The sequence below is a fragment of the Eptatretus burgeri genome, chromosome 1 (genome assembly GCF_056783735.1).
Source record: "Eptatretus burgeri isolate ZD-2024b chromosome 1, Ebu_testis_v1, whole genome shotgun sequence".
Taxonomy (NCBI): Eukaryota; Metazoa; Chordata; class Myxini; order Myxiniformes; family Myxinidae; genus Eptatretus; species Eptatretus burgeri.
In genome coordinates this window covers 132,464,907-132,489,421 of record NC_140961.1, presented here as the reverse complement: position 1 = coordinate 132,489,421, position 24,515 = coordinate 132,464,907, and the positions used below count along the sequence as shown (strand labels likewise).

The window sequence follows — 24,515 nt, the reverse complement described above, 5'->3', positions numbered from 1 at the left end:
ACGCCTCTGATCGGGACTCCACTCAGAAGTGTCGCAGTTGCCCCGCCTACCGTTGGCCTGTCCAATGGAGGACGGCAAGGGAATCGCGTGATCGGTCCAACCAATGAGGAGGCGAGTGGCCAGGAGAAGAAGCCCTCCCTCCTGAGGAGAAAGTGTGGTTGTCTGGACCAGCGGAGAGAGACTGTGTGCTCATGGCAGGAGCGTTCGCCAGACGGAGATCGTGGCATTTGCCAAGCAGCCAGTAATAGTGTGTGAGGAACTTCCAACCTGGCATCCAAAGCCAGTGAGTGGTTGTCGACAAGAGTGCGTTGTGGAGAGACGGAGATCGTGGCGATAGCGGTCTGCAGTCTTGGTGCTGGCAATGCCAAGGTCGTGGGTTCGAGACCCACCGTGACCGCACGAGGCGGGACAGGTACCCCGGCCCGGCTCTACTGATTGAAGACCATTGAGGTCCATTTCTTTTGGGTGTGCGTGTCTGTGTGCGGGCCTGTCTTGTCAAGTAAAATTGTTAAGTGCTTTTGCTTGTACATTGACTGCATTTCATATAGTCGGATAACTCTGCTCTTTGTGTGTTCCCTTCCCCCCATTATAAATAAATCCCCTGTTAAACGTTTCAGCTCGTTTCTGTGTTTCTTTCATTGGTTTAGCATGGTGTGTGTTGGGAAATTGGGAAGCGGCAAATTGTGCATTTGGACCGACGGACCTCGGTAACCATCCGCTCGGATTACGCACGATTCAAGGACGCTAATGGCTCGTTCCGCTCGAGCTCCGCCGAGGGTGAATTTCCCCGGTAGTTTGGACGACGTGGGTATTTAGGTAAATTGAAATTGGCAATCGACCCTATCCCACGCGGTCGACCTATTGGCGATCTTCGGTCCGATAAGGGACCCGTCGGCGCCGGAGTTATCCGGGGTGATGACCTATAAATTCTGGGTGTTCGGTGGAGCCGACTCTACTGCTCCATTTAGTGGTCATGCTTGCCGCCGACACCACAACAATATATCCCACCCCTTGACAGGTGTTATTGTAACAAGATAATCAATAAACAGATGTTTGGTACTACAGAACTTCAATATGACTACAAACAAACATGACATAATAGTAACCGAAGCTTTTCGTGTTGACTTTTCAGGGTAAAAATCGCAGGAAGTGAAGGTGCGTGCTTTATCCACAAGTCTCAATAAGGTAGACACTGATTGGTTCAACCGTAATGACGTCACGGTTAATCCGAACGCCAATTGGTTGGCTCATCATTTTCACCTCGAGCTACCATTGGCTGGAGCAGAGTTCGTCGATGATAGACGTCTGCACCCGCATCCTGGAGAGAGGGGGGATGGGTTTCCCCTAAGGTCCATTCACCATTTGTTACCGTACTTCCCTTGATCTTTCCATGCTGAAAGAGACAAAGAGATCGTACAAATTCCTTTTGACGACATAATATTGAATCGGTGGTAAGGATGAAGGTTGCTTCCAACATACGTAAATGAAACGAGCTCCGACCTCGGCTCAATATCCTGAACATATCTGCATTGTACTGGTCTGCATAGATAGGGTTGGCAACCAGTTGCTGTGCAATGGCAGATGAAGCAGATACAGTGTCCGGTAGTTGCTGGATATTTCTACATGCTCGCACTGGTTGTGTTCTAACCCTCACATTCTTTCTTCGAATCACAAAGGGGACGTGCTGTTTGATCCAACGTCCCCTTGGCGATCAAACGTCCCCCAAACAATTTTAAAATTTGGCCTATTTTGAGTTGACCTGTTGACCTTTTTCCAAGTAACAAGAAAAAGACGTCGTGCAGAGCATGATACTTGCAAAATTCACCCCCTCTCCAAAGGTGTCCATGGATACATCAAATTGTCCATTTCATGAAGATTAAAATTAACAATCTTAATCAAAGCTCAGTTCAACTGGATGAAAATTGACAATTTTTCAGATAAAAATTGATTTTTGAACTTTGACCTCGAGTTGCCCTTTGACCTTTTGATCCCAAAATAGTCTCCTTCCCAATTCAGTGACACAATATGCAAATCCTGTTCAAATTTCAAGTCAATCGGATGTAAAATGACAATTTTAGAAATTTGACCTCAAAATGACCTTTGTTTGACCGATGACCTCAAAATCAATAGGCTTCTCAGTTCAGACTACCTCTACAACTTGGTAAAGTTTCGTGATGATCAGTTTAGAATTGTGACCTGTAGGCGATTTACAAACAAACAAGTAGTCATAGACTGGAACTTAAGAAATCGTCAACTTGACCTCTGACCTTGTCTAATAAAAGCTGTCTCTAGAGAAGGTAGCGACGCAAACCAGAAGTTTCTACGATGATTCTGTACCAAACCTCTCGTAAAACATCTGATTTTTACCAGAATTTCGACAACCGAGTGTTAAGCATACTTAACCGTTACCAAAATTGAAGACAGGATTGAAATTGACTTTAAAACGAGCGCGTAATGCCGTGTGTTACAATCCCCCTCATTCGCATAATCTTCAGTTCAGCCTCAGATACAACACCCAACATAAATCTCATAAAATATCCGATTTTTACCAGAATTTCGACAACAGAGTATTAAGCATACTTAACCGTTACCAAAAGTGAAGACAGGATTGAAATTGACTTAAAAACGAGCGCGTAATGCCGTGTGTTACAATCCCCCTCATTAGCATAATCTTCAGTGAAGCCTCAGATACGACACCCGACATAAATCTCATAAAACATCCGATTTTTACCAGAATTTCGACAACCGAGTATTAAGCATACTTAACCGTTACCAAAAGCAAAGACAGGATTGAAATTGACTTTAAAACGAGCGCGTAATGCCGTGTGTTACAATCCCCCTCATTAGCATAATCTTCAGTTCAGCCTCACATACGACACCTGACATAAATCTCATAAAACATCCGATTTTTACCAGAATTTCGACAAACGAGTGTTAAGCATACTTAACCGTTACCAAAAGTGAAAACAGAATTGCGATCCGAGTTAAAACGAACTCGTAATGTCGACCAAAGCAAAAATCTCCATTTCTCCATGCAATTATTTAATATTATTTTATCAAAGTCACAAAACCGTAATATTCGGCCATCCACCAACAATCTTTACATAATCTGACGGCTTAGCGAGTCAGGCATGTGACGATAACCTTTATTGGGATAAAAAAAAATGACTTTTAAACACCATCTTTATTGAAAACACCGTCGCAAAACCTTTACGTGACTCAACGACGCGTCTGCTCGAGCGCGCTGCACCACGTGACGAGCTGTGACGCGGCGAGTGAAATATTTTTTATACAATCTTAAAACGTCTCCAAAACATCCGATTTTTACCAAAATTTCGACAACCGAGTGTTAAGCGTCCTAAGTGATCGCAAAAACCGAAGACAAAATTAAAATCGAAGTTAAAACGAACTCGTAACGTCGACCGAAGCAAAAATACTCCATTTCTCCACATGAATTTACGGAATTATGTTTGACCTCACTGTGACCTTGACCTTTGACCGATTTTGACCAAAATCTAATCAGCGCTAGCCATCACCCTCCTGAATCATGTGGTGTAATTTGACATTGGTAGCTTCTTCCGTTCTCGAGTTATCGTGCCTACAAACAAACACACAAACAAACACACAAACAGAAGACGGAAGCCATCAATATACTTACAAAATCTAGTAACAAACAAAGAAAGACAGAAGAACAAAATCGCCTGACCAACATGCTTGAAAAATCTTCGATTTTGATTGTGAGGAGGTGTGGCAGTGGTTTGTGGGGCTCTGCATTTTCTTCGATTTTTCAAGAAACAAACAGACAGAGAGGGGTGAAAACATCACCTCCTTCGCCTTCGGTGGCAGAAGTAAAAAGGTGAATGAAAGCATAATTCATAAACCTTTTGCACAATACAGTTCAATTTTCTTTGTGTTTCAACATAACTGCCATGATACATATTTTTCAATCCAATTTCATAATTCTTCAAAAACATTCTCCCATTGCTGCTGAGTGATGTCATGGAAATCCAATGGGGCCAGGTCAGGGGAATTAGGTGGCCAAGCAAGTGGTCCGTAATCTATCGATCCACTTCCCTGGGAAAACAACATCCAAAAACTCTGGCACACCACAAGCAAAGTGGCAAGGAGCACTGTCTTGCTGGAAGAAGGTGCTCTATAAAAGATTCAATCAACACAGTTCAGGGTTGAAGAAATTCTGTCACATGGGCAGATAATATTCACCATTCACCGTTACTCCTTCAAAAAAGGACGGACCAATAATGCGTGACTTTCTGAGAGCGCACCAGACTAATTTTTGGGGAGTCTTTTGCATGATGCCAAATTCCCGTAGATTTCTCCGTCCCACAAATGTGACGGCTGTGACCGCTGACTTTGCCAGAAATGTGGAATGTTGCCTCATCAGAAAATGTCATCTCCTCAAGAAACCAAGGGGAATTGAGGACTTTTAATTTGAAGAGTTGACAAAAATCTAATCTTGAATCGCCTTCCTCTTCATGTATTATTTTAACCACCTGCGTCTTGTAGCACATATTCATGCAACCCTACTTTGAGGATTTTGTGCACTGTTGTACGCGGCATGATCAATTCAAATGATGCACGTCGCAATGATCTACGTGGATTCCTGGACAGATCGTGGCTTGTAATTCACTGAAAAGCATTCCTTTAAACTTCTTCATTCAATTGTGAATGGAGTTCCTGTGTGGTGCATCTTTCTTGTAATAAGTGGTGAATCTTCTTCACACAGTTTACTTTTTCCTCTAACGTCACCATCTTCTATCAGTTGGGGATCAGAAACAACAATGAAACATAATTGAAGCAGAGAAAATTGTGCTGTATCGAGCAAAAACTTTATGAACTGGAATGGCACTCGGTAGAGCGCATCCCTCTGCCAGGCTAAACAGTTTACGTTTTATTTCCCAAAGAAATGGCTGGTTCTTCATCCGGACCTGAACCAAAATCTAATCTGCTTGTTCTTGTCACCTACATAACTCATGTACCAAGTTGTCATAATCCATCCCCACCGTTTTGAAATATCAATATATCATGCTATAAAACGTCTTTAGTCTGATCTCTCAATGGTGAAGAATCATTAAAATAATAATAATAATAATAATAATAATAATAATAATAATAATAATAATAAAACTCCCGTACCCGATACAGATCTTCACCAAAATGGAATCAATTTGTCCTCGTCACACACCCAACCTGTCCAAGAAATTGTCCGAATACATCCGTAACTTTGAGATATTCTGCTTATAGACAGTGGAGAAAAAAATAACTTCCATCCATCTTCGGTAACAGAAGTAATTATGCTTTCATATTGTCGCGTCCGCAGCCAATGAACACCAGCCGAAGACGGTCTTAACTCCGAGGCGAACAGCTGAAATTCTTGGTGGTTATGACGGGCGAAGGATGGAAAGCAACGAAGACGCTCACCTGAACGGAAGCACACGGGTTTATTCTCAAACCCACAATGAATAAACGAACACAAGGAAATTCAACAACAATGGTTTAACGGAAATAAATCAACGAGGTGAAAACGAAAGGTGGGGTAGAACTGAATCCTAATGTGAGACGTCTCCACTCAGTCACAAAAGCAGACAAGGGGAAAGATTAAAATAAAAGAAAATCCCCGCTTTATTCCAGAACTCAGCTTTGCGTCCAGAAACGGCCTTTCGGAGCCTGGTGGTTGTCAAACCTCGAGGTAAACATGCGGGAAGCGCACAAGATGGTGCCGAGTCGCTCTCCATGGTGCCACGTACATGCAGAGCCCCACAAACCACCGCCACACCTCCTCACAATCAAAATTGTCAACACCGCTCGCTCTCAGTACCAGGTCCACACGCTAAATGGCACCACCTTCCTCCTCAATCTTACAAGAGACTTTGAAGAAACAGCCAAGAAATGTGCTCTTCTTCTTCTTCCCTCCCCCCCCCTCCTCCAAAGCGCACAAACTCCATGACCCAGCCAAACAGACAATGGCTAGCATCCTCCTCCTCTTGTTTGAAAGTGCACCAAAAAAGGCCAGCCTTTTCCTCAAAGGCACAAAACAAAGATCACCAACCTTCCTCCTTGATCAAAAAAACAAACATATAAAGCCAAGAGACAGACTCTTTTGTTCCAACCGCCGTTTCTCACTTGAACTTTCTGCCTGGCGTCACCCTGACCAATCATGAACCTCAGAGGCCTGGCTGGCCGGTTAAGATTCCTGGGAGGCAGGGTTTAGTCTGCTCGGGAATGTGTGGGTTCTGTCCGCAGTTGTTCTTGTTGTTGTAAAAACATGGTTCTTTATGGCCGGCCTTGTAAATGTAAAAACGAAGGAAAAGGTCACAGGGGCAATCATATACTCGGAGAAACTAGCCTTAGACCCAACCTATTGAACACAGTGACAACCCCCCTCCCCACCGTAGCGACACGTAAACAATGTTAAGCTCACAATTTTCCGACTTCAATTACATTGAGATGTCTCCTACCCGTCTGTTCACGGTCCATTTTACAATAACATGCTCACCTCACCTATACTGTACAAAACCATCTTCACTATGAGATTCCTCCATCTACCCCCACAAACGCAACAATATGCTGTTTATAGTTAGCTTCTGACATGTTTAAATTTTTTCAAGTTTCAGTTTCAAAAATTTTAAAGTTTTAATAATTCAAAGTTGCACAAGGAGTTTGTGGACATGCTGTATAAACAAACCGGGAACCATCCAAACTGGCAACCTCCAAGGCACAAGTACCTAATAAATGAAACGGACTCCATCGCAACCGGGAAAAGTCAAAAATCGCACCATTGTACAAGCATGGTGAAGAGATGGCCACTTAGCTTGTGCCAATATGTTTGACCCACCTTGTGTAGTTCACCCCAGATTCTCCGAGACTGCCCTTTCTTGAAGATTTCTTCTCTGGCCTCATTGCTAGAACAAAAATATTGTCCCAGAGGCATAAGATGACCCACAGGCCATAAAGATAGACAGGGACACCAGCTTCTAACTAACAAGAAAAGTTGACAAAAAATGTGCAAAAAGTACTTTTGATCGATAAGCAAAGACAGTTCAAAGACTGAATAATGAGGAAAGAAACGAACCGCACTCCAGTGTCTTCAGCCACGAGATCACGATCTCGCGAATCATCATAGTTTTCTGCCAAAGCCTGAGCATGCTCGTGAAGTGATTGCAAGTTGGTAGCAGAAACCATGGGCCGCTTACGCTGAGATTTCGGCCCAAACGTTGTGCCAAAGCTCTCAGTGTCCAGGATGTGTACCCTTGCCATCTGAGGGATGATGAATGAGAAGTGGTAAGTTAGATGATGAATGAAAAACGATGACAAGGTGAAAGCTATGAGATCTTCAGGTGGCTGGAATAAGGTAAAGTTCAAAGAGGGGGAGGACAAGAGACAGATTTTCCAATGATGTGTATATGAATAAGATGAATAAAAACAATATCGTACATGATAGTAGACAGCGACACGGATATGGACAAAGACAGTACTTATACACATCAAAGGTGCAGAGAGAGAGAAAAAGAGAGAGAGAGAGAAAAAGAGAGAGAGAGAGAGAGAAAAAGAGAGAGAGAGAGAGAGAAAAAGAGAGAGAGAGAGAGAGAAAAAGAGAGAGAGAGAGAGAGAAAAGAGAGAGAGAGAGAGAGAGAGAGAGAGAGAGAGAGAGAGAGAGAGAGAGAGAGAGAGAAAAGAGAGAGAGAGAGAGAAAAAGAGAGAGAGAGAGAGAGAAAAGAGAGAGAGAGAGAGAGAGAGAGAGAAAAAGAGAGAGAGAGAGAAAAAGAGAGAGAGAGAGAGAGAGAGAGAGAGAAAAGAGAGAGAGAGAGAGAAAAGAGAGGGAGAGAGAGAAAAGAGAGAGAGAAAGAGAGAGAAAAAGAGAGAGAGAGAGAGAGAAAAGAGAGAGAGAGAGAGAGAAAGAGAGAGAGAGAGAGAGAGAAAAAGAGAGAGAGAGAGAAAAAGAGAGAGAGAGAGAAAAGAGAGAGAGAGAGAAAAAGAGAGAGAGAGAAAAAGAGAGAGAGAGAGAAAAAGAGAGAGAGAGAAAAAGAGAGAGAGAAAAAAAAGAAAAAGAGAGAGAAAAAAGAGAGAGAAAAAAAGAGAGAAAAAAAAAGAGAGAAAAAGAGAGAGAAAAAGAGAGAGAAAAAGAGAGAAAAAGAGAAATATGTGCATGCACACACTGGCAGGGGAATGAGCATGCGCTGGAGGACAGACGGACGTACGGAAACAGGCAGGCACGGGCGGGAGGACGGAGACAGGCAGGCACGGGTGGGTGAACGGAGACAGGCAGGCACGGGCGGGAGGACGGAGACAGGCAGGCACGGGTGGGTGAACGGAGACAGGCAGGCACGGGCGGGAGGACGGAGACAGGCAGGCACGGGTGGGTGAACGGAGACAGGCAGGCACGGGCGGGAGGACCGAGACAGGAAAGCTTATGCAGGTGAACAGACAGAAACAGACAGGCAGACAGGCAGGCAGTGACACACAGTCAGCGTTACACAGCACAAGCATTCGGTAAAATGAACTCACATGTGGTTTACTTTTCTCGTTCAACAAAGAAACTGGAAGCTTGGTTGGCCTCATGACAACCTTGTAAGGATCTTTCATAACCTTTCCCATTTCTTCCTGAAACTTCTGAAGTGAGGTTTGTTTGATAATTCTTGTGTTTCCTGGGGAGGACATGCAGTTGGACATGCAGAAACATCTATTCTAAATAAGCAAACATTTTGACCCAACACAAACCTAAATTTAAGGAGCCAAATAAACTTAGGCTTCATTTACACAACCTCACAGTCCAACTCCCTTTAGTTTCCAAAGCATTATAAATTATCATAATCAGTACTACGACTGCATTTTATTCACAATACAATATATTCCCCACAGCAACAAACCATCCCAAGTATAACTAGAACGTCACTCTGTAGAGTGCACATCTCTGCTAGGCTGAACAGTTTACATTTTGTATCCCACTGATAGGCAGGATCTGGATCCAGACCTTAACCAAAATCAAATTGGTTTGTTGTCATCACCCATCCAACTCATCCACTTAGTTTTGTAGGAATCCGTCCACAACATTTTGAGATATCGTGCTATATATCATTTTTGGCCTTGTTTCTCAATGGTGAAGAATCACGTTTAAAATTCTGGTATTTCACCAAAATCTAATCATTTCGTCCTTGTCACACACCCGACCTTTCCACCAAATTTCATCTGAATCCATCCACAACTTTTTGAGATATCCTGTTCACAGATAGGATGACATACAGACAGACAGATAGACAGACAGACAGACAGACAGGGGTGAAAACAACCTCCGCCCACCGTTGGTGGCAGAGGTAATTAATGTGTCAACAGAAGGGCAGCTCACCAAACCACTTCCTGTCGGGCTCGACTCGTGCCATCGTTCCCGGGATCACCTTGGACTGGAAGGAGAGCGGTTTGACTATCTTACCGCGTTTATTCCTAGAGAATCAATAGCAGATTACAAAGGACAGGTAATTATGAGGTTTTCATCCCATCACAGTTTGCAGAAGTCAAATTATCCAACACAAGTTGGGATCGACAGACAGACTATTAAGCAAGTTATATATTACATCGAGAGCATGAACGTACTTATAAACAAACAAATGTGAGCATTTGATGAGTCAAGGTGACTTTTCATGTTGATAAAACAATGTGACCGAACCTTCGAGCCCTTTCCCTGTACAGGTTGAGGCGCTGAATCGTTGAACGATCCCTCAGGTGACGATGAACAGAATCTTTTGGTCGGTCTGCAAAATATTTTAAACATCAATGTGAAGATCAGATCATGAATAGTCATGTTTGTCGCTGAACACTTGGAGATGGAAACAGCACACAATGGTGCATGTTCAGAAGTCAAAGACATGTTCAGAGCTGTCATATCCACAATCACTATGCACTCCCTACAAGTTTTCCCACCAGCGTAAAACGACCAAAGTGACAGTTCAAAGGATTTTGAGCCGATAGACGTCTAAGGCCTTGGGCTTGTGGCATGGTATTGTGTACACTGTGGTCCTAAATGAGGAGAAAGCTTTGAAATTGAACCCAGTTTTAATAAGATAAACAATCTTAATGTTATATAATACCCAAGTGTCTGTGCTTTCAGAAAATGTATATTTTGCTATGGGTCCTATGGATATAGTTGCTTACAAAGCATGTTTTTTTAATCCAAACACAGGCTATTTTTTCCATTTTTATAGCTCATTTTTTAGAAATGGGTTACATGTATGATTGTATATGTTGTCCAAAATGGTTGAAAATGCATTTTTTGTTTGATATATATATATATATTATATATATATATATATATATATATAATATATATATATATATATATATATATATATATATATATATATATATATATATATCATTATACATAAGAATAGAACAATTCCTCGAAACAGTACATTTCTTATGACCTTCTGCATATCTTGACACCTTCAAATGTGTAAAATCTCAGATTTTGCAAAATTTCCCCCAGTCAGAGTGAAGCTTACAAAATCTTATTCCAGAAATTATTTCCAGAAAGAAATTCCAGAAATTCCAGAAATATTAAATAGCAATTTACTTCCACATAAAGTGATGATTTAAAATGGCAAGTTTCAACATGGATCATTACTACATACCAGTTTTTAGGTTCACTTCCATGATTGGGTCAAAAATGTGAGGAAGTACTTAACAAATTGCATTTACAAAGCTGCTACAAAATTACTGGTAGCTATAAGCTTGATTTTATAACCATAGAATGAGTTTACCAAGATGGCCCTATGATATAAAAATCAATACCAAAGGCCACTTTGTGTTCAGTATACAGAACATCAAAAGTCGTTAGGAAGTACGTAACGTTTTTAAGAAATCTGCACTTTTAATCCCAAGATGTTAGTTTGGTTCATCACAGCATGTATTTCTATGGTTAAATTTATGTGCATATATATTTATGACCTGAATGAACACTGATCAATTTGTTAATTTCATATGACCTTGACCTCTTTGCTCAAGGTCAAATATCAGGTAAACCAAATATTCTCCATATATGTGGGTTCCAATTAGTGTATAATACATATCAAAGCCATCAGACCAATTTTAGAATATGAGTGGTTCCTTGATACAGATAATTGATAACCAACTTTTGACCCTGTCAGAGCAATAGAAAGAGGAAGAATTAAGCTCTGCCCAAATAGATCCTGAATCCCCATGATGTTGGCTAACAAATGAGCTGCAAAACTTAATCATACAATGACTTTCATTTTTTGGTCGCCCGTGTCCTGAATATGTACATAATACCTTGCTACAAGCCCTTGTGAAGATAGGCCTCACCAATCGAGGCAGCAGTCTGTTGTTTATACACCACCCAAATAGCTATATGGCGTTCTCTCAAGTAAGGCTTTTACCACAGAGGTTACACAGGTGCTTGCTATTATATCCAACTATTTGCTCTTAAATGACTCAACCAGGGACCATAAAACCCATGTCATTATAAAAGTCTTTGTTGAGGACTTCTGGTTGAGGACGTGAGGACAGAGATGGGTCTGTGGTTGGGGTTGGGGTTGGGTTTGACCCCCCCCCCACCTCCACAAGGATTAAAGATGGGATAGATTTGGAAGGGGAAGGTTGAGGAGTTGTGCTGGGGGGGGATTGGAGGGGGTTTTGAAGGCTTGAAGTGGGGAGGGGATTGATGTCTTTGAGGTAGAGGGAGGGAGGGAGAGCAACGATGGGACAGAGTTAGGGTCAGGCGATAGATCAATATACTGGTTATTTCGCTATAATTTTTCATATCGATATGCAGGTATTGGAATTCTGAGCATACCGGTATACCTAAAAAAAAAACTGGTACATAATCAACAAATCAAAGAAAGGTGTTTATGACGTCAAGGCTCATCACGAAGCAAGTGCAGTAGGTTTTAACTTTTAAACCTCAACAAACAATCGTGTTCTTCTTTGCTCTCGTGTCTGGTTTTAAAGCAATTGCCAATTGGTTATTTATATCAGTGGTTCTCAACCTTTTGGAGGCGCGACCCCCCAAAAAATTTAAGTTGGGGTTCTCGACCCCCTTCACGACTCACACTTGAAACACACTGCAGTGACGTCACGGAGAGGAAAATCTGAGAGGAAAATGCGAACCTCCTCACGCAGTTCAAACAGTCTGGTTAAAACTTTCCCCCCGTGATAGCCATCTGACCTCTGTGTGAAATAGTAGAGATTCGTGTTCCGATCCCATTTCCTGGCAGAGTGTGGCAAATAGTCTGGTATTCACCGGATAGGATTTGATGAAGTTCACCACTTTAATTGCTGTTTGGAGAACATTGCGGAGTTGTGGCTCGAGGTTCTTGCTGGCAAGGGCCTCTCTGTGAATAATGCAATAAGTGAATTTGACATGCGGCGCCACTTCCAAAATTTTAGCTTTCAGTCCCATGCCTTCTTGTCCCCCGCATGGCGCCAGCTCCATCTGTACCACACAGAGATGCAATTTTCCCAACTTAGCCCCTCCTCGTGCATTTTACTGTCCAGTTTGTTAAAAATTTCACGACCAGTGCAAGTTCTTTCAAGTGTCGAGCAAAACAACATATCCTCGTACATTTTCCCATCGTAGCTGTATCTTGCAAAAAAACAAGTAACTGTGCATCACTGGAAACATCCGTCGTTTCGTCAATTTGGAGGGAAAATCTTCCACTTTTCTTCACTTGGTCAATGAGCTGCTCTTTCATGTCGTTGGCCATTTCACCAATGTGCCTTGCCATTGTGTCATTAGACAGTGGAATAGTCTCAAGTGTGCTAGCTATTTTTTCACCATGCATAGCTCTGGTCATTGCAATCGCTGCTGGGCGGATCAGGCTCTCTGCAATAGTATGGGGCTCTTTGGATTTAGCAACCAGGTATGCCACTTCATATGAAGCCAACAGGGCTTTGACAGGGATTGTAGAGTGCTCACCTACAGTCGTCTTTTGGCTCTGTAGTTCTCCCTTCTTACGACGAAAAAAAATCTAATGGTTTGTCAATGTAGGATGGGTGTTTGGTTTGTAAATGTCTCTTCAATTTCACTGGTTTCAAGCTTTCGTGAGCAAGCACTTCTGAACACAGAACACACTGTGGATATTTCACTTCATTTTTGGCTCGGTATGTGAATCCGTACTGCAGAAAGTCAGTCTGATATTTCCGACGCTTGTTGGAGGCCAAATGTACCGCCGGCGCCTTACCTTTTTCAGTTGAACTTGTAACAGTTGGCCCACCTTCACATGTGTCGTCTTGGTCCGCATCTTGAGCTGGCAGACGTTTTTGACAAGCCACCGATCCATATTCAGCCACCTTGCAATAGTTAGCCAACATTGACTTTCAGAACCCGCCACTGTGCTGCGCTCTCTCTCACTCTCTCACTCTCCCTACTAATTTCACTTGCTGTTCAAATCTGTTTCATAATGACTACATTATAACATTGGTATGGGAGATTTAATTGAAAAATCATTTTCAAAAAATATTTATGAATTTCTTTATTATATATTTGTTTGTTTATTTGTTTTGACAACCTTCCCGCGACCCCCGAAAACAATCTCGCGATCCCCAGGTTGAGAACCATTGACTTATATGAATCAGGTGTGCTTTAGAAAGCCTGTGCCGAATCGGTGATCCACGATAGTCATACCGGTATGAGAGCGACACCGGTGTGATAGCGAAACTGGTATGATCGTGATATGGGTGTAATCATTTCGGTACGGCAATAGCGATGGATCCCAACCTGTGCCGATTACAAATACTGATCTCCCTTTAAAACAAAAACGTTTTTTCGCAGCGTCTCGCGTAGCGAACGCTGCTCATAGAGAGCTTGGCATTGTTCTTCTTCTTCTTCTTGTTCTTCTTGTTCTTCTTCTTCTGAAGACAAAATCTTTATATTAGGAATCAGCTCCTTTATATACACGATCCGGATCTCCTTAAATACTAAGCAATTGTACACATCCTCGCATTAAGGGTGCCTTTTGAGAGCGTCTATCATGAACTTTTAAATGTATTCGGACATTTGCTTTAAAGTTTCGAAAAGTTCACGTTACTATTTAAAGATTATTCCATTTAATATATTGTAATTTCGTAAATACATTATTTATTTCGTAAATACATGATATTTCGTAAATACGGAAATACACCATGACGGGTCTCGCTATTGGCTTAATCAAGGCACGTGACGAAATATCGGAAGTTGTTTTTTTTTTTAGCCGACAAAACCTTTAGGACGCTGCTCTTGGACACATTTGTCCTTGCTTAATACAAGTTGAAGTTGGAAGTACCATATTTTCCGCTGTATAAACTACGGCTGTGTATTAACTGCACCCATGTTTTTCACCCTCAAAATAAATGAATATATTGTTACGGTTGTGGGGGCAGATGGAGGAATTTCATAGGAAAATTCGGATTGAATAGTTATTTGGTCTGTGGATGTGTAGGAGACATCTCGATGTAAATTAAGTCAGGAAACTGTGAGCTTAAATGTTACGTGTCACCACATGGGGGTGGTGCGGTGTTAATTAGATAGGGGTTAAGGATAATTTCCCCCAGTATGTGATTGCCTCCTGTGACTTATTCCTACGTTTTTGCATTTACAAGCCAGCCATGAAGGAGTTGCGTTTTTATAACAACTACCATAACAAGTGAGCCAGGCATACCGAGCAGGCAGAGTCTTCCTGGGTTTGTGCCAGCTGGCCACGCCCAGAGGTGGAAGAAGGGTGAGGTTCGCAGTTGTAGTTGTGAGAGGAACGTGGCTGGGATGAAGGATCTCCCTTTGCTCTCCTCTCGGCATGACAAAATTATTACGTGATTCTCATGTCGCACAGTGAATTGGCTCACGTACTGAGCAAGACGCTGGCCATCGACTCTTGACTGGTCGTGAGAGACAGACCTCGAAGCCTCGTGTATGTCACCAAAGGGAGCGGCGCCATTCGGCAGAGAGCGTATCGGAAAGCGCAATTGACGAGGAAGCTGCATGGCGGTCACTGAGCCTTGGCGTTGAATATCACCTCACGAATGTTTACTGCTGCGAGAGCGGCTCGGCACCATTTTGGTTACGTCTACCCGTGCAAGACGAAGCGCCTCGATTCCAAAGTTCCATAAAGACCATCTCTGGACCAATCTAAGTGCCAGAATAAAGGGAGGATTTGCTTTTCTTTTGTTTCCCCTTGTCTGTATAAGAGTGTGTATAGAGGTTCCTCGACTTTGACTTTAATTTACTTTAAATCGTATTATTACATTCTGACTATTATCCTTGTAAATATTTATATTTTCATTAAATCCCCGTGTTTATTTTAAGTTGCTGTGTCTGTATTTGTCGTGGGGTTCGAATATAAACACCTTGTGCTGTGGTGTGCATCCATTTGTGCTTCCATGTGCTGTGCCTCCATCGCTCTGCCAATGCCACACCTGTGCACGTGATGATCTCTGAGAACCACTTGGAAAATCGCGTGATGATCTCTGAGAATCACGTCCGAAGGAAAACCACTCGGCAATCCTGGCTGGTCAGTGTTAACCGCCGGTCCACCACAATTGGGTTGGGGGTGTTAGCTTAACCGTCAGACCCGTAACATTTGATGTCAGGAGTTGTATTCGGACCTGGGGTGTGCTTAACGCACTGCTGAAATTAAGAGCCAGAGTGGGTGGGGTCATGGGGGCTGATTTTTTTAAAGTGTATTTACCATTGTACATGGTAAATTCTTTTATAAAGAACTTACTTATGTGGCCCCCATGAGTGACAAACAGTCACAAGTTTCACTGTATTTATCTAATTGATTATGAATAATTATAATTAATATTATACACAGTTCATTCCTCTGATTAAATTGATGCACAGTTCTATATTGCTGGACAGTGTTAAATTAATGTTTCATGAAATGTTGACATGCTTGCAATGACTTCTGATTTAGTAAACATAGTAAGTCTTTGGTCATAAAGCACATCAAATAGAAAAGAATAGTCAATCCATTTTGCAAGATAAAATTTCACCGAGCGTTAATGGGACAAAGCAGTGCGCGCGGGAATATGAGATGGTGTGCCATCGACAACGTAGTTCTAGTTTATTTATTTATTTATTTAATTTCCGCACAAGGTTAATAAAACGCTGTACAAACTCTTAACTTGAACCAATTTTCAAAATTTAAACGATGGAATTGAGCTTAACAGCAGTTACAGCTACTACAAAAGTGTTCATTTGGAATATAATTGAAATTCAGCACTGATCGTTTTTAAGACTGATTTTTTTTCTATACCGGTGTATTAACTGCACACCCAACTTTTACCTTTTTCTGATAAAAAAGTGCGGTTTTACACTGGAAAATACGGTAAAATTCTCATCATGGAGGGGGGGGAAGGGGAAGCCACGTGTGGGAATACTTTGAAAAATTACCGTGTGTCAATGATGTGTACGTCATCTAAGAATACGTCATGGACCATTTTCATTGGACCATTGTGTATTTTTTGGTTCGCGGGCGCCAGCAGTGACCACTATTTTCGTTGTGTCTGTGTGTCTGTCTGTTTGTGACTATCTCCAAAGCATAGCTCTGTGACGTTTCATGCGATCTTGATGAAACTTGGACACAAAGTAGATATCATCGTCTCGTTGCATCCTTTTGTATGAGGGGCATCCCATGCCCCTTGTGGGCAGAGCCACGCCCACTTGAACTTTTTATTTATTTTTTCTCGATTTTTTTTTCTCGCAATTTCATTTCCTAGAAGCTGTGCGTAATGTCCATAGGTACAACATATAAAAAAAATCCGATTTGATTTGGTCAATTTTGACAGAAGAGATAGGTTTTTACGGTAGGGCTTCCTCAAAAGCTTCCACTAAAGCCGCTGTCACACCTTGACGTTTTAGCCAGCATATGGCAACGTATCAAAATGTATGTAAAACGCTGGCATACGCTGAACTATTGATGTTTTTTTCCAGTTTTGGGCGTATTCATAACGAGTTGGACGTATACATAACGTATACAGAACGTTTCGATAACATATAGATAACTTATACCAACGAATGCTTAGCGTGTTGTCGGCGTTCACAACCTATGCCCAACGATAGTCTAACTTATGCATAGCACGCGGCAGCGTATTGCCGACGATCACGTGGCGTAGCCTATTAAAAGGCTGCGGCTCGACGATTCAAATCATAACCGCACTAGACATCCAGACATCAAAGTGTCAAGTCGCTGTCACACCTTGACGTTTTAGCCAGCGTATGCCGACGTATGAAAAATTTGCCGAATACGCTGGCGCACGTCGAATAAGTTATGGGTAAGTTTTGTATACGTTAAGAGCACACTGAAGCACGCTGAAGCACGCTGGCACATGTCGTAGTACGCCGAGTACGTCGACAAATTTTAAGCATGCTGAAAATTTTTCGACGTATCCAGCGTATGATGCACACGTTCCGCATACGCTGGCCATAACAGGGGTTTCCTTATTTTTTGGAGAAGGAGGCTACCATTAAAAAGTAGCAGGTTACCATCACCGCAAGCGAAGCGAGCGCAGCTGTATGGCCGGTGTCCAGGGCCTGCCTTGGGCCCTGGAAGCCGGAGGATCCGAGATGGCTGGAGATGCATTCTCACATGAAATAGTTCTCATATTATCATGCTGTTGGGGTGGAAAACACCACAAAAACAGGTGGTTCGGCCTGTACTGGACGTGGTTGCATTAACATACTGACTGACTGACTGGTTGACTGAAATTCAGCTATACTGTATAGTTAGTTCAAGCAGCTTTTAAACAGGGTTCATTAATTTAAGGCCATGGTTTTGGGCACACCAAGGTGTCTGGAAGATGGAGTATCTAAGCACTTTTAAAGAGAGGCATTTTAGCAACATTTGGGTCATACCTTAGTTCTTAATAGGGAGATGATACTGCACATGGTGGAGTACAGTGAGCAATCTGAAGTAAATGTGTTACATAATAGTGCAGATGAACTAGCATTCATTAAGGAAACCATATTCCATTTCACTTCTGTGAGTGTTCAGGGATTGCTGTATGAATGCTGTGAGCACGAAGGATTATATTATTATAATAATGTTGGGTAAAATGTGCAAACCAAACTATTAACACTGCAAATTCTGTATACATCAGGATCTAAAGTTTGATTGAAGTAATAGACTTATAGTGATATTATTTAATTCCAGTAATCAAGGAAGTGTGATTTTGTGATATTGTTACGGCTGTGGAAATTCGCATTACACCATAAAGAGCCCTCAGGTGAGATATCTTCATAGGTACATGTGTAGTTAGCCCAAACCCGTTGTATAGAGGGAATTTATGTGATTCATCCGGGCTGCGACGCTTTGAGTTAGCCTTTTTTCTTTTCTGTCGTTATTTTGAACAAACCACGTCTCAACCGCCATCACACAACAACCACCTTAACCACCACGCCAGCCATCGTCACCAACTACAACCACGCTCCAACCCACAGAGAACAACCACAACGCCAACCCTCACCACAGAAGACCCTCCACCACCTTCGCCTTTACCTTCACGAATTCATCCCACATCATTGCTTCTACGGCCATTCCCACACCACCTGTGAACACTGAACGTCGGGCTGTCTCGGGCCCGTTCGGCGATTGGTGCCGAACGCACCGAGCCGCGAACGCGGATGGCGGCCTTTCCGAGGGGAAAATTCGGATCAGAAACGCTTCACGCCCACTTCTCCTCCGTCCAATTGGCGAGCGCGGGGCGGTTTGGCCCCGCCTCCAAGCGTGTGTATGTGAAGTCCGTATATGCAAATTTTAGGATCAGGAGAGGTTCACGCCCATTTTTGCCCGACCAATGGCTGACCGGGGGGGGGGCGGCGTGGCCCCACCTCCAATCGCATTCTGATCCTAAAATTTGAATATTGGCTGCTCCTGCTGCCTATAAAAAGGCGAGCGCAAGGCGAATTGAAAAGAGTTGGGTTTTGGAGTTGCTTGGAGAGCGTCGTCGAGAAGTTGCTCTTGGGGGACAAGGAGCGTTGCGTTGGCGGAGTGGAGTCGAGTACGCGTGGTGGAACTGCAAGCAAGGGAGCTCGGGTCCGAGGCAGGAAGGACGGCGGTCGGCGACAAGGTTGCGGTGTGGGGGATCGCTCTTCTCGTCGCTGGACCCAAGTCAGCCAGTCATTCCCCTCCCCCAGGGCATCAACAATTCCCCCTTTCCCCCGCGCTGAGATAGTGCAAAAGGGGGCCCCGTTCCCACCCCACCCAAAACGTCGTGCCAACGAAACCTGCCAAGGGCACGGAGTTGGGGCACAGCGGCACGGCCACATTTGCGGCTTGCCCGCCAACGCGTCACGAGGACGCGGGTAAGACCTCCCCGGTCTTGCGGACCTGGCCGCTCCTCCAGGTCACGTGCACATTTGGCCTACGGGCCTGTCTGCCTACTTGTCTGTGAGGGTGGCTTCTTTCCTTTGCTTTTGTGTAAATGTGTGTTGGCGCCGTCTGTGAAGTAAAACTGTATAAGTGTTGCCGTGTGTGCGCGTAGTCGGTTTTAACTGCTTTTCTTCTAGCATTTGCTTTTTGTGTATGGCTGTATATACGTACTTTCCGTGTGTCGCGTAATAAAGTGCTTGCATGTTGAACTGTGCCCGTTTCGCTTCATCTCCTTCCTTTTAATTGACTCTCCATCCTGCTTCACGTAAGGGGTTCGTAGTCAGTGCAACATCCCGGTAATTAATCTGAACCGTCTAGGTCGATGATAACACTGCTCGGTTATCCCGATAGCACGGAACGGGCGGCCCAAGCGGCTCGTGTCCGGAGTCGACCTGTGGCGAGGTACGATCGCCCGGTTTACCATCCGCGTGGGTACTTAGGCAGGTCGAGTTTGGCGAACAACCCTATCCTACGCGGGTGGCCGATTGTGGTGAGGTCGAAAGGCCCACCCGTGACTGGCTCCGGGCGATAGTTCCCGGAGGGTCACGACTGAATTGTCCGTCCGGTGGGCGACGTGCCGCGATTCGAGTTATGTGGCCGTCAGCACGCCGGCGGGCGCGAATTCGCAACAATATCTATACAAAACATTCTCGTAGTTGTACTCGTCTTCCATTTCTGCTGTCAAACCAATGACAAACTCATATACCGGTAAACAATATTTCATTCAATCTTTAGTATTAAAATCAAGTCCTTTGGGAATCTGAGTCACTATATATGTTTTAGAGAAAGAAAAATTAATTCATAAATAAGATTTCACATTCAAAAATTATTAGATATTTTTGTGCTGCAAACATTCTACATCCTAAACTTTCAAAACAATGTTGTCCAAATTTCAGGATCAAAGTAGCCATGAATTCACAGTCTTTTTTCAGTTGCAAACATATCCAACATCTTTATGATATTATTCTTGCAGGAATGAACAAATGACATTATATGTAATTAAATAATCAATGATTGAAAGTTAATAAACTTAAAATGTATTTGGGATGAAGAAACGTTCTCAAGCAAAGAACAGATTGTATGTTGTTACGGCTATGGAAATTCGCAGAGCACCATATAGGTCCTTAGTTCAGTTATGCCGATAAGTCCGTGTTCAGTTAGATTTCCCCACCGTTGTCTAATGGGGATAATTCGTGTCGCCTGGGCTGTGATCTTTGAGTTAGCCGTTTTTCTTTTACTATCGTTATTTTGGAGCAACTGCCATTACTACCACCACAAAGCTCCACCAACCACAACAACCTTCTCGTCAACCGCCAATATCCCCACAGACAACGAACAGCCGCCTTCACACCAACCACCTTAATCACCACACCACCCTCACGACCATCACAAACGCCAGCCACACCACCCTCACGAACGCCAGCCACACCACCAAGACCACCACAAAACGCCAGCCACCCCACCATAACGCCAACCACACCACCACCGCATTTCCACCTCAGCACGGTTGCGAGAAGCCTGGCATTCATCGGTGGAGAACAGACGATGGCCTCACCCATCCACCCAACGACAGACACGTGCGGAAAAGCCGAAAGCTGTGAAGAGATGATCGCCTACAGAAGTACTCAACGAAAAACCCCGATTCAGCGAGGAAAACGCCCTGCTTCTGGAAGCTTCGCACGCGTGCTGGAAGGGAGGTGGCGAGGGGAGGGGCGAGGGCCGTGGAGATAAAAACGAGCGCTGAACGCAGCGAGGTGTGTGTGTCGTCGAGGAGAACCGGGTGGGTGGGTGTCGTCGAGGAGAACCGAGTGGTGGGTCGTCGAGGAAAAGCAAGTGGAGAGGCGAGTGGAAGTCAGTCGGTGAGGAGCTGGAGAGGGTCTAAGAGGGATGCTCAAGCAAGTCACCACGAGGGTGGAGGTAACCTGCGGCGGCCTCTTGGAGTTCCTTCGGTCAACCAAGCTCCTTGGACATAAAGACCCTAAGGGGTCCAGTCTGACCCCCTTGTCTTTGAGGGGGTCTTTTTCTTGCTTTTATTTGTGTGAATGTTGTGGCGCCATGTCCGCAAGTAGAACTGTATAAGTGACTGAACATGATTAGTTATAGACGGTATTAGCTCTTTCCTTTGCATTGTGTTTCGCTGTATAACTGCATGCGTGTTTCACCAATTTATTGCTTAATTGTATACGTGTGGAAAATAATAAATGTGCTTGTTTGAATGTGAACCTGTTCGTCGTGTCATTTTCCCCATTGAAACGCCATACTGCATTTCGGAATGGTAGCGGGCTTTTTGATAGCCGATAAAAGAATCGGGTCCAGCGAGGTCTCGCGATAATACCCCGCTCGGTTATCCCAGAACGGAACGAACCGCTTAAGCGGTTCGTGTCCAAGCAGACCTCGCTGAGGTAGGGTCTCTCAGTAGGCTGCCCGTGTGAATAATTAGGTATAGACAATTTGGCGATCTACCCGCGCGCGACAGGGTCAAATATTGACTAGGCCGTGGTGTGTGCTTGAAGCACACCCGTGACTGGTTTTCGGCGTTGTTCCGGAAAGTTGCGACTGAATTGTCATTCCGGTGGGTGTACGGCCGCGATTCGGCTAAAAAGCGGCTGTCCGCACGCCGGCGGGCACGAATTCGTAACAATATGTTCTGTGTAAATTATTGAAGCTGATGTTTACAGTTCTGTTTAACAGTGTTTAACCTATAGTCATTTAGCAAGTTAAGCAACACAATCGGAGTCACTGTCACTATCAGATGAAATGTCTTCTACATTAAATTGTCGCACTGCTTCATTTTCAGTCAGAGGGGACAACTCTGATTCGACAGGCAAGTCATCAATCAAGAGAATTTGGGAACATGCAAACGAAGTTGATGGTACACTAACAAGTCGTTGATTTGGGAGCTTCCGTCGAGGTTTTGGCTATGCCAGTCAAGTACACATTGTCCGATAAGGAGTTCGGCATCATTTGAGCCAACTGGAGGACCATTGATTGAGATTGTTAACATGGCATCTAGCAGTCATTTTTAATTGTTAACCTCATTCTTGACTTAATACGTTTAAGGGCGCTGGCTCCCCGTTCTGGCCATGCATTGGAAACTGGCAGAGACATACAAATTTCTGCAAGCTCTACCAGTTTGGGGTAAAAGTGCTTGTACTCCTGTTTCTTCGATAAGATTTGTTTAAGTACCCATTCTGTTGGTGTGAGGTTAGATTTTAACGAAAGTACTTCAGCAGGAACGTTTTTTCCATGAATTTAATTCAAACTTAAAATTCTGCCACTCAGCAACAACTTTCTGCTGACCAGCTTTCTCAAAAAACTGACCACCAAGTAGGTCAATGTAATCTGCACCATACTCTGAAAATCCATGGTCATCAGCTTCAGGAACTGAAAAAAAAATAAACGAAAAATCGGCGCTGAAGTTGGCGGCGACCTTTGACATTTTTTCTCTGAGTAGACGGCTGCGGGTTGCCGGTAACCGGCTTCTAAGGAAACCCCTGCATAAGTTGTAGGCACGTTACGCTATCATTGACACACGTTACTTGTAAGTTACTCATAAGTCGAAACACGTCGAGGTAATATTTAGCGTCCCCAAAACTTATTTCTAACCTATGAGTAACGTGCTTTGAACCTATGTGTAATGTATCTCCAACGCATATTGACGTATGTAGATGTATTTGACGTCTTCCGGACGACCACAGAACTTACTGAACGTGTTACTAACTTACAGCTACCGTATAATGGCGTATTGGCAGCGTTTAGGGGAATTGGTATGTAAAAATGGGGTTCACACAGGAGGAACCCGTCGGTGTTCCAGACTCCATGGTTTTTTTGTTTTTGTTATTTTCTTCGGCATGACGGTGATGTCGACACTTTCGATTTCTAGTGCAGTTATGATTTAAATCGTTGAGCGGCAGCTTATTAATTATATTATATTATAACTGCACTAGAAATCGAAAGTGTCAACATCACCGTCATGCCGAAGAAAAAAAAAACAAAAACAAAAACAAAAAAAACCATGGAGTCTGGAACACTGACGCTAAACATTACCTCGACGTGTTTTGACTTATGAGTAACTTACATGTAACGTGCGTCGACGTGTGTCAACGATCGCGTAACGTGCCTACAACTTATGGCCAGCGTATGCGGAACGTGTGAGTCATACGCTGGCATACGTCGAAAAATTTTGAGCATGTTAAAAATTTGTCGACGACCTCGGCGTACCACAATGTATACAAAACTTACCCATAACATATTCGACGTGTGCCAGCGTTTTAGACAAATTTTTCATACGTCGGCATACGCTGGCTAAATCGTCAAGGTGGGACAGCGGCTTTACTCAATTGTACCTATCGTGGCATTGTTCAATAATGCCCGCGAACCATCGTCGCCTCCCGGCTTGTTATTTTTTTATTTTCAATAATACTGATATACTGGTATGACCCATCAGTGTTTCGATATCGAAAGAACATCAGTACTGACGGAGCCGAGACAGAGTGGGCGGGGGGGGGGGGGGCGGCTTTGGGGGAAGGAATGAGGACTTGCGGTGTGTGGGTGCAGGGGGTTTCGGAGTTTTGCTGGGCAGGGGTTGAAGGCCTGAAGGTCTGAAGTGGGAAGGTAATTGATGTCTTTGGGTTGGGAGGGGAAGAATGAGGACTTGGGGGTGTTGGTGGAGGTTGAGCAGCGATGGGAAAGAGTTGGGAGGGAGGAGGGTTGAGGCTATGGGAAGGGTGGAGGTTGAGGAGATGTTTCGTGTGTGTGTGTGTGTGTGTGTGTGTGTGTGTGTGTGTGTGTGTGTGTGTGTGTGTGTGTGTGTGTGTGTGTGTGTGTGTGTGTGTGTGCGTGTGATGCAATCACCCAAAGAGTAATTAAAGGAGTAATGGACAACGTAAATTATCAACACGAAAAACAAACAACTCGCACGAATCTGAAAAAGCACATCGAACAATACATTCTTGGATTACTCCTGTCGCGATAAAAGGACGTTTTGCGTCTCAATCCCTCGACATACATATTATACTTCAGAAACAAGTCCGGGGGTTCAAGCGTTAAATATGGAGAGGAAAATTTTAAAATTGATGCCAAGTTTGTCTACAAATTACACAAACATGAAACAAATCAACGACATCGCCGAGTGCACTCGTG

At 43.6% G+C, this 24,515-nt stretch overlaps 1 protein-coding gene across 1 annotated transcript in view; it reads right to left on the bottom strand.

The window, feature by feature from the left end:
- GNL2 (G protein nucleolar 2) overlaps positions 1–24,515 on the bottom strand; it is a 58,021-nt gene that overhangs the window by 32,985 nt on the left and 521 nt on the right. Inside the window, exons 2-6 of the mRNA XM_085898617.1 lie at positions 9,680–9,764; positions 9,362–9,456; positions 8,524–8,663; positions 7,091–7,275; positions 6,854–6,920 (exon numbers count right to left, since the gene is read on the bottom strand). Coding sequence (XP_085754743.1) covers positions 6,854–6,920; positions 7,091–7,275; positions 8,524–8,663; positions 9,362–9,456; positions 9,680–9,764 — 572 coding nt within the window. The remainder of the gene's footprint in view (positions 1–6,853; positions 6,921–7,090; positions 7,276–8,523; positions 8,664–9,361; positions 9,457–9,679; positions 9,765–24,515) is intronic.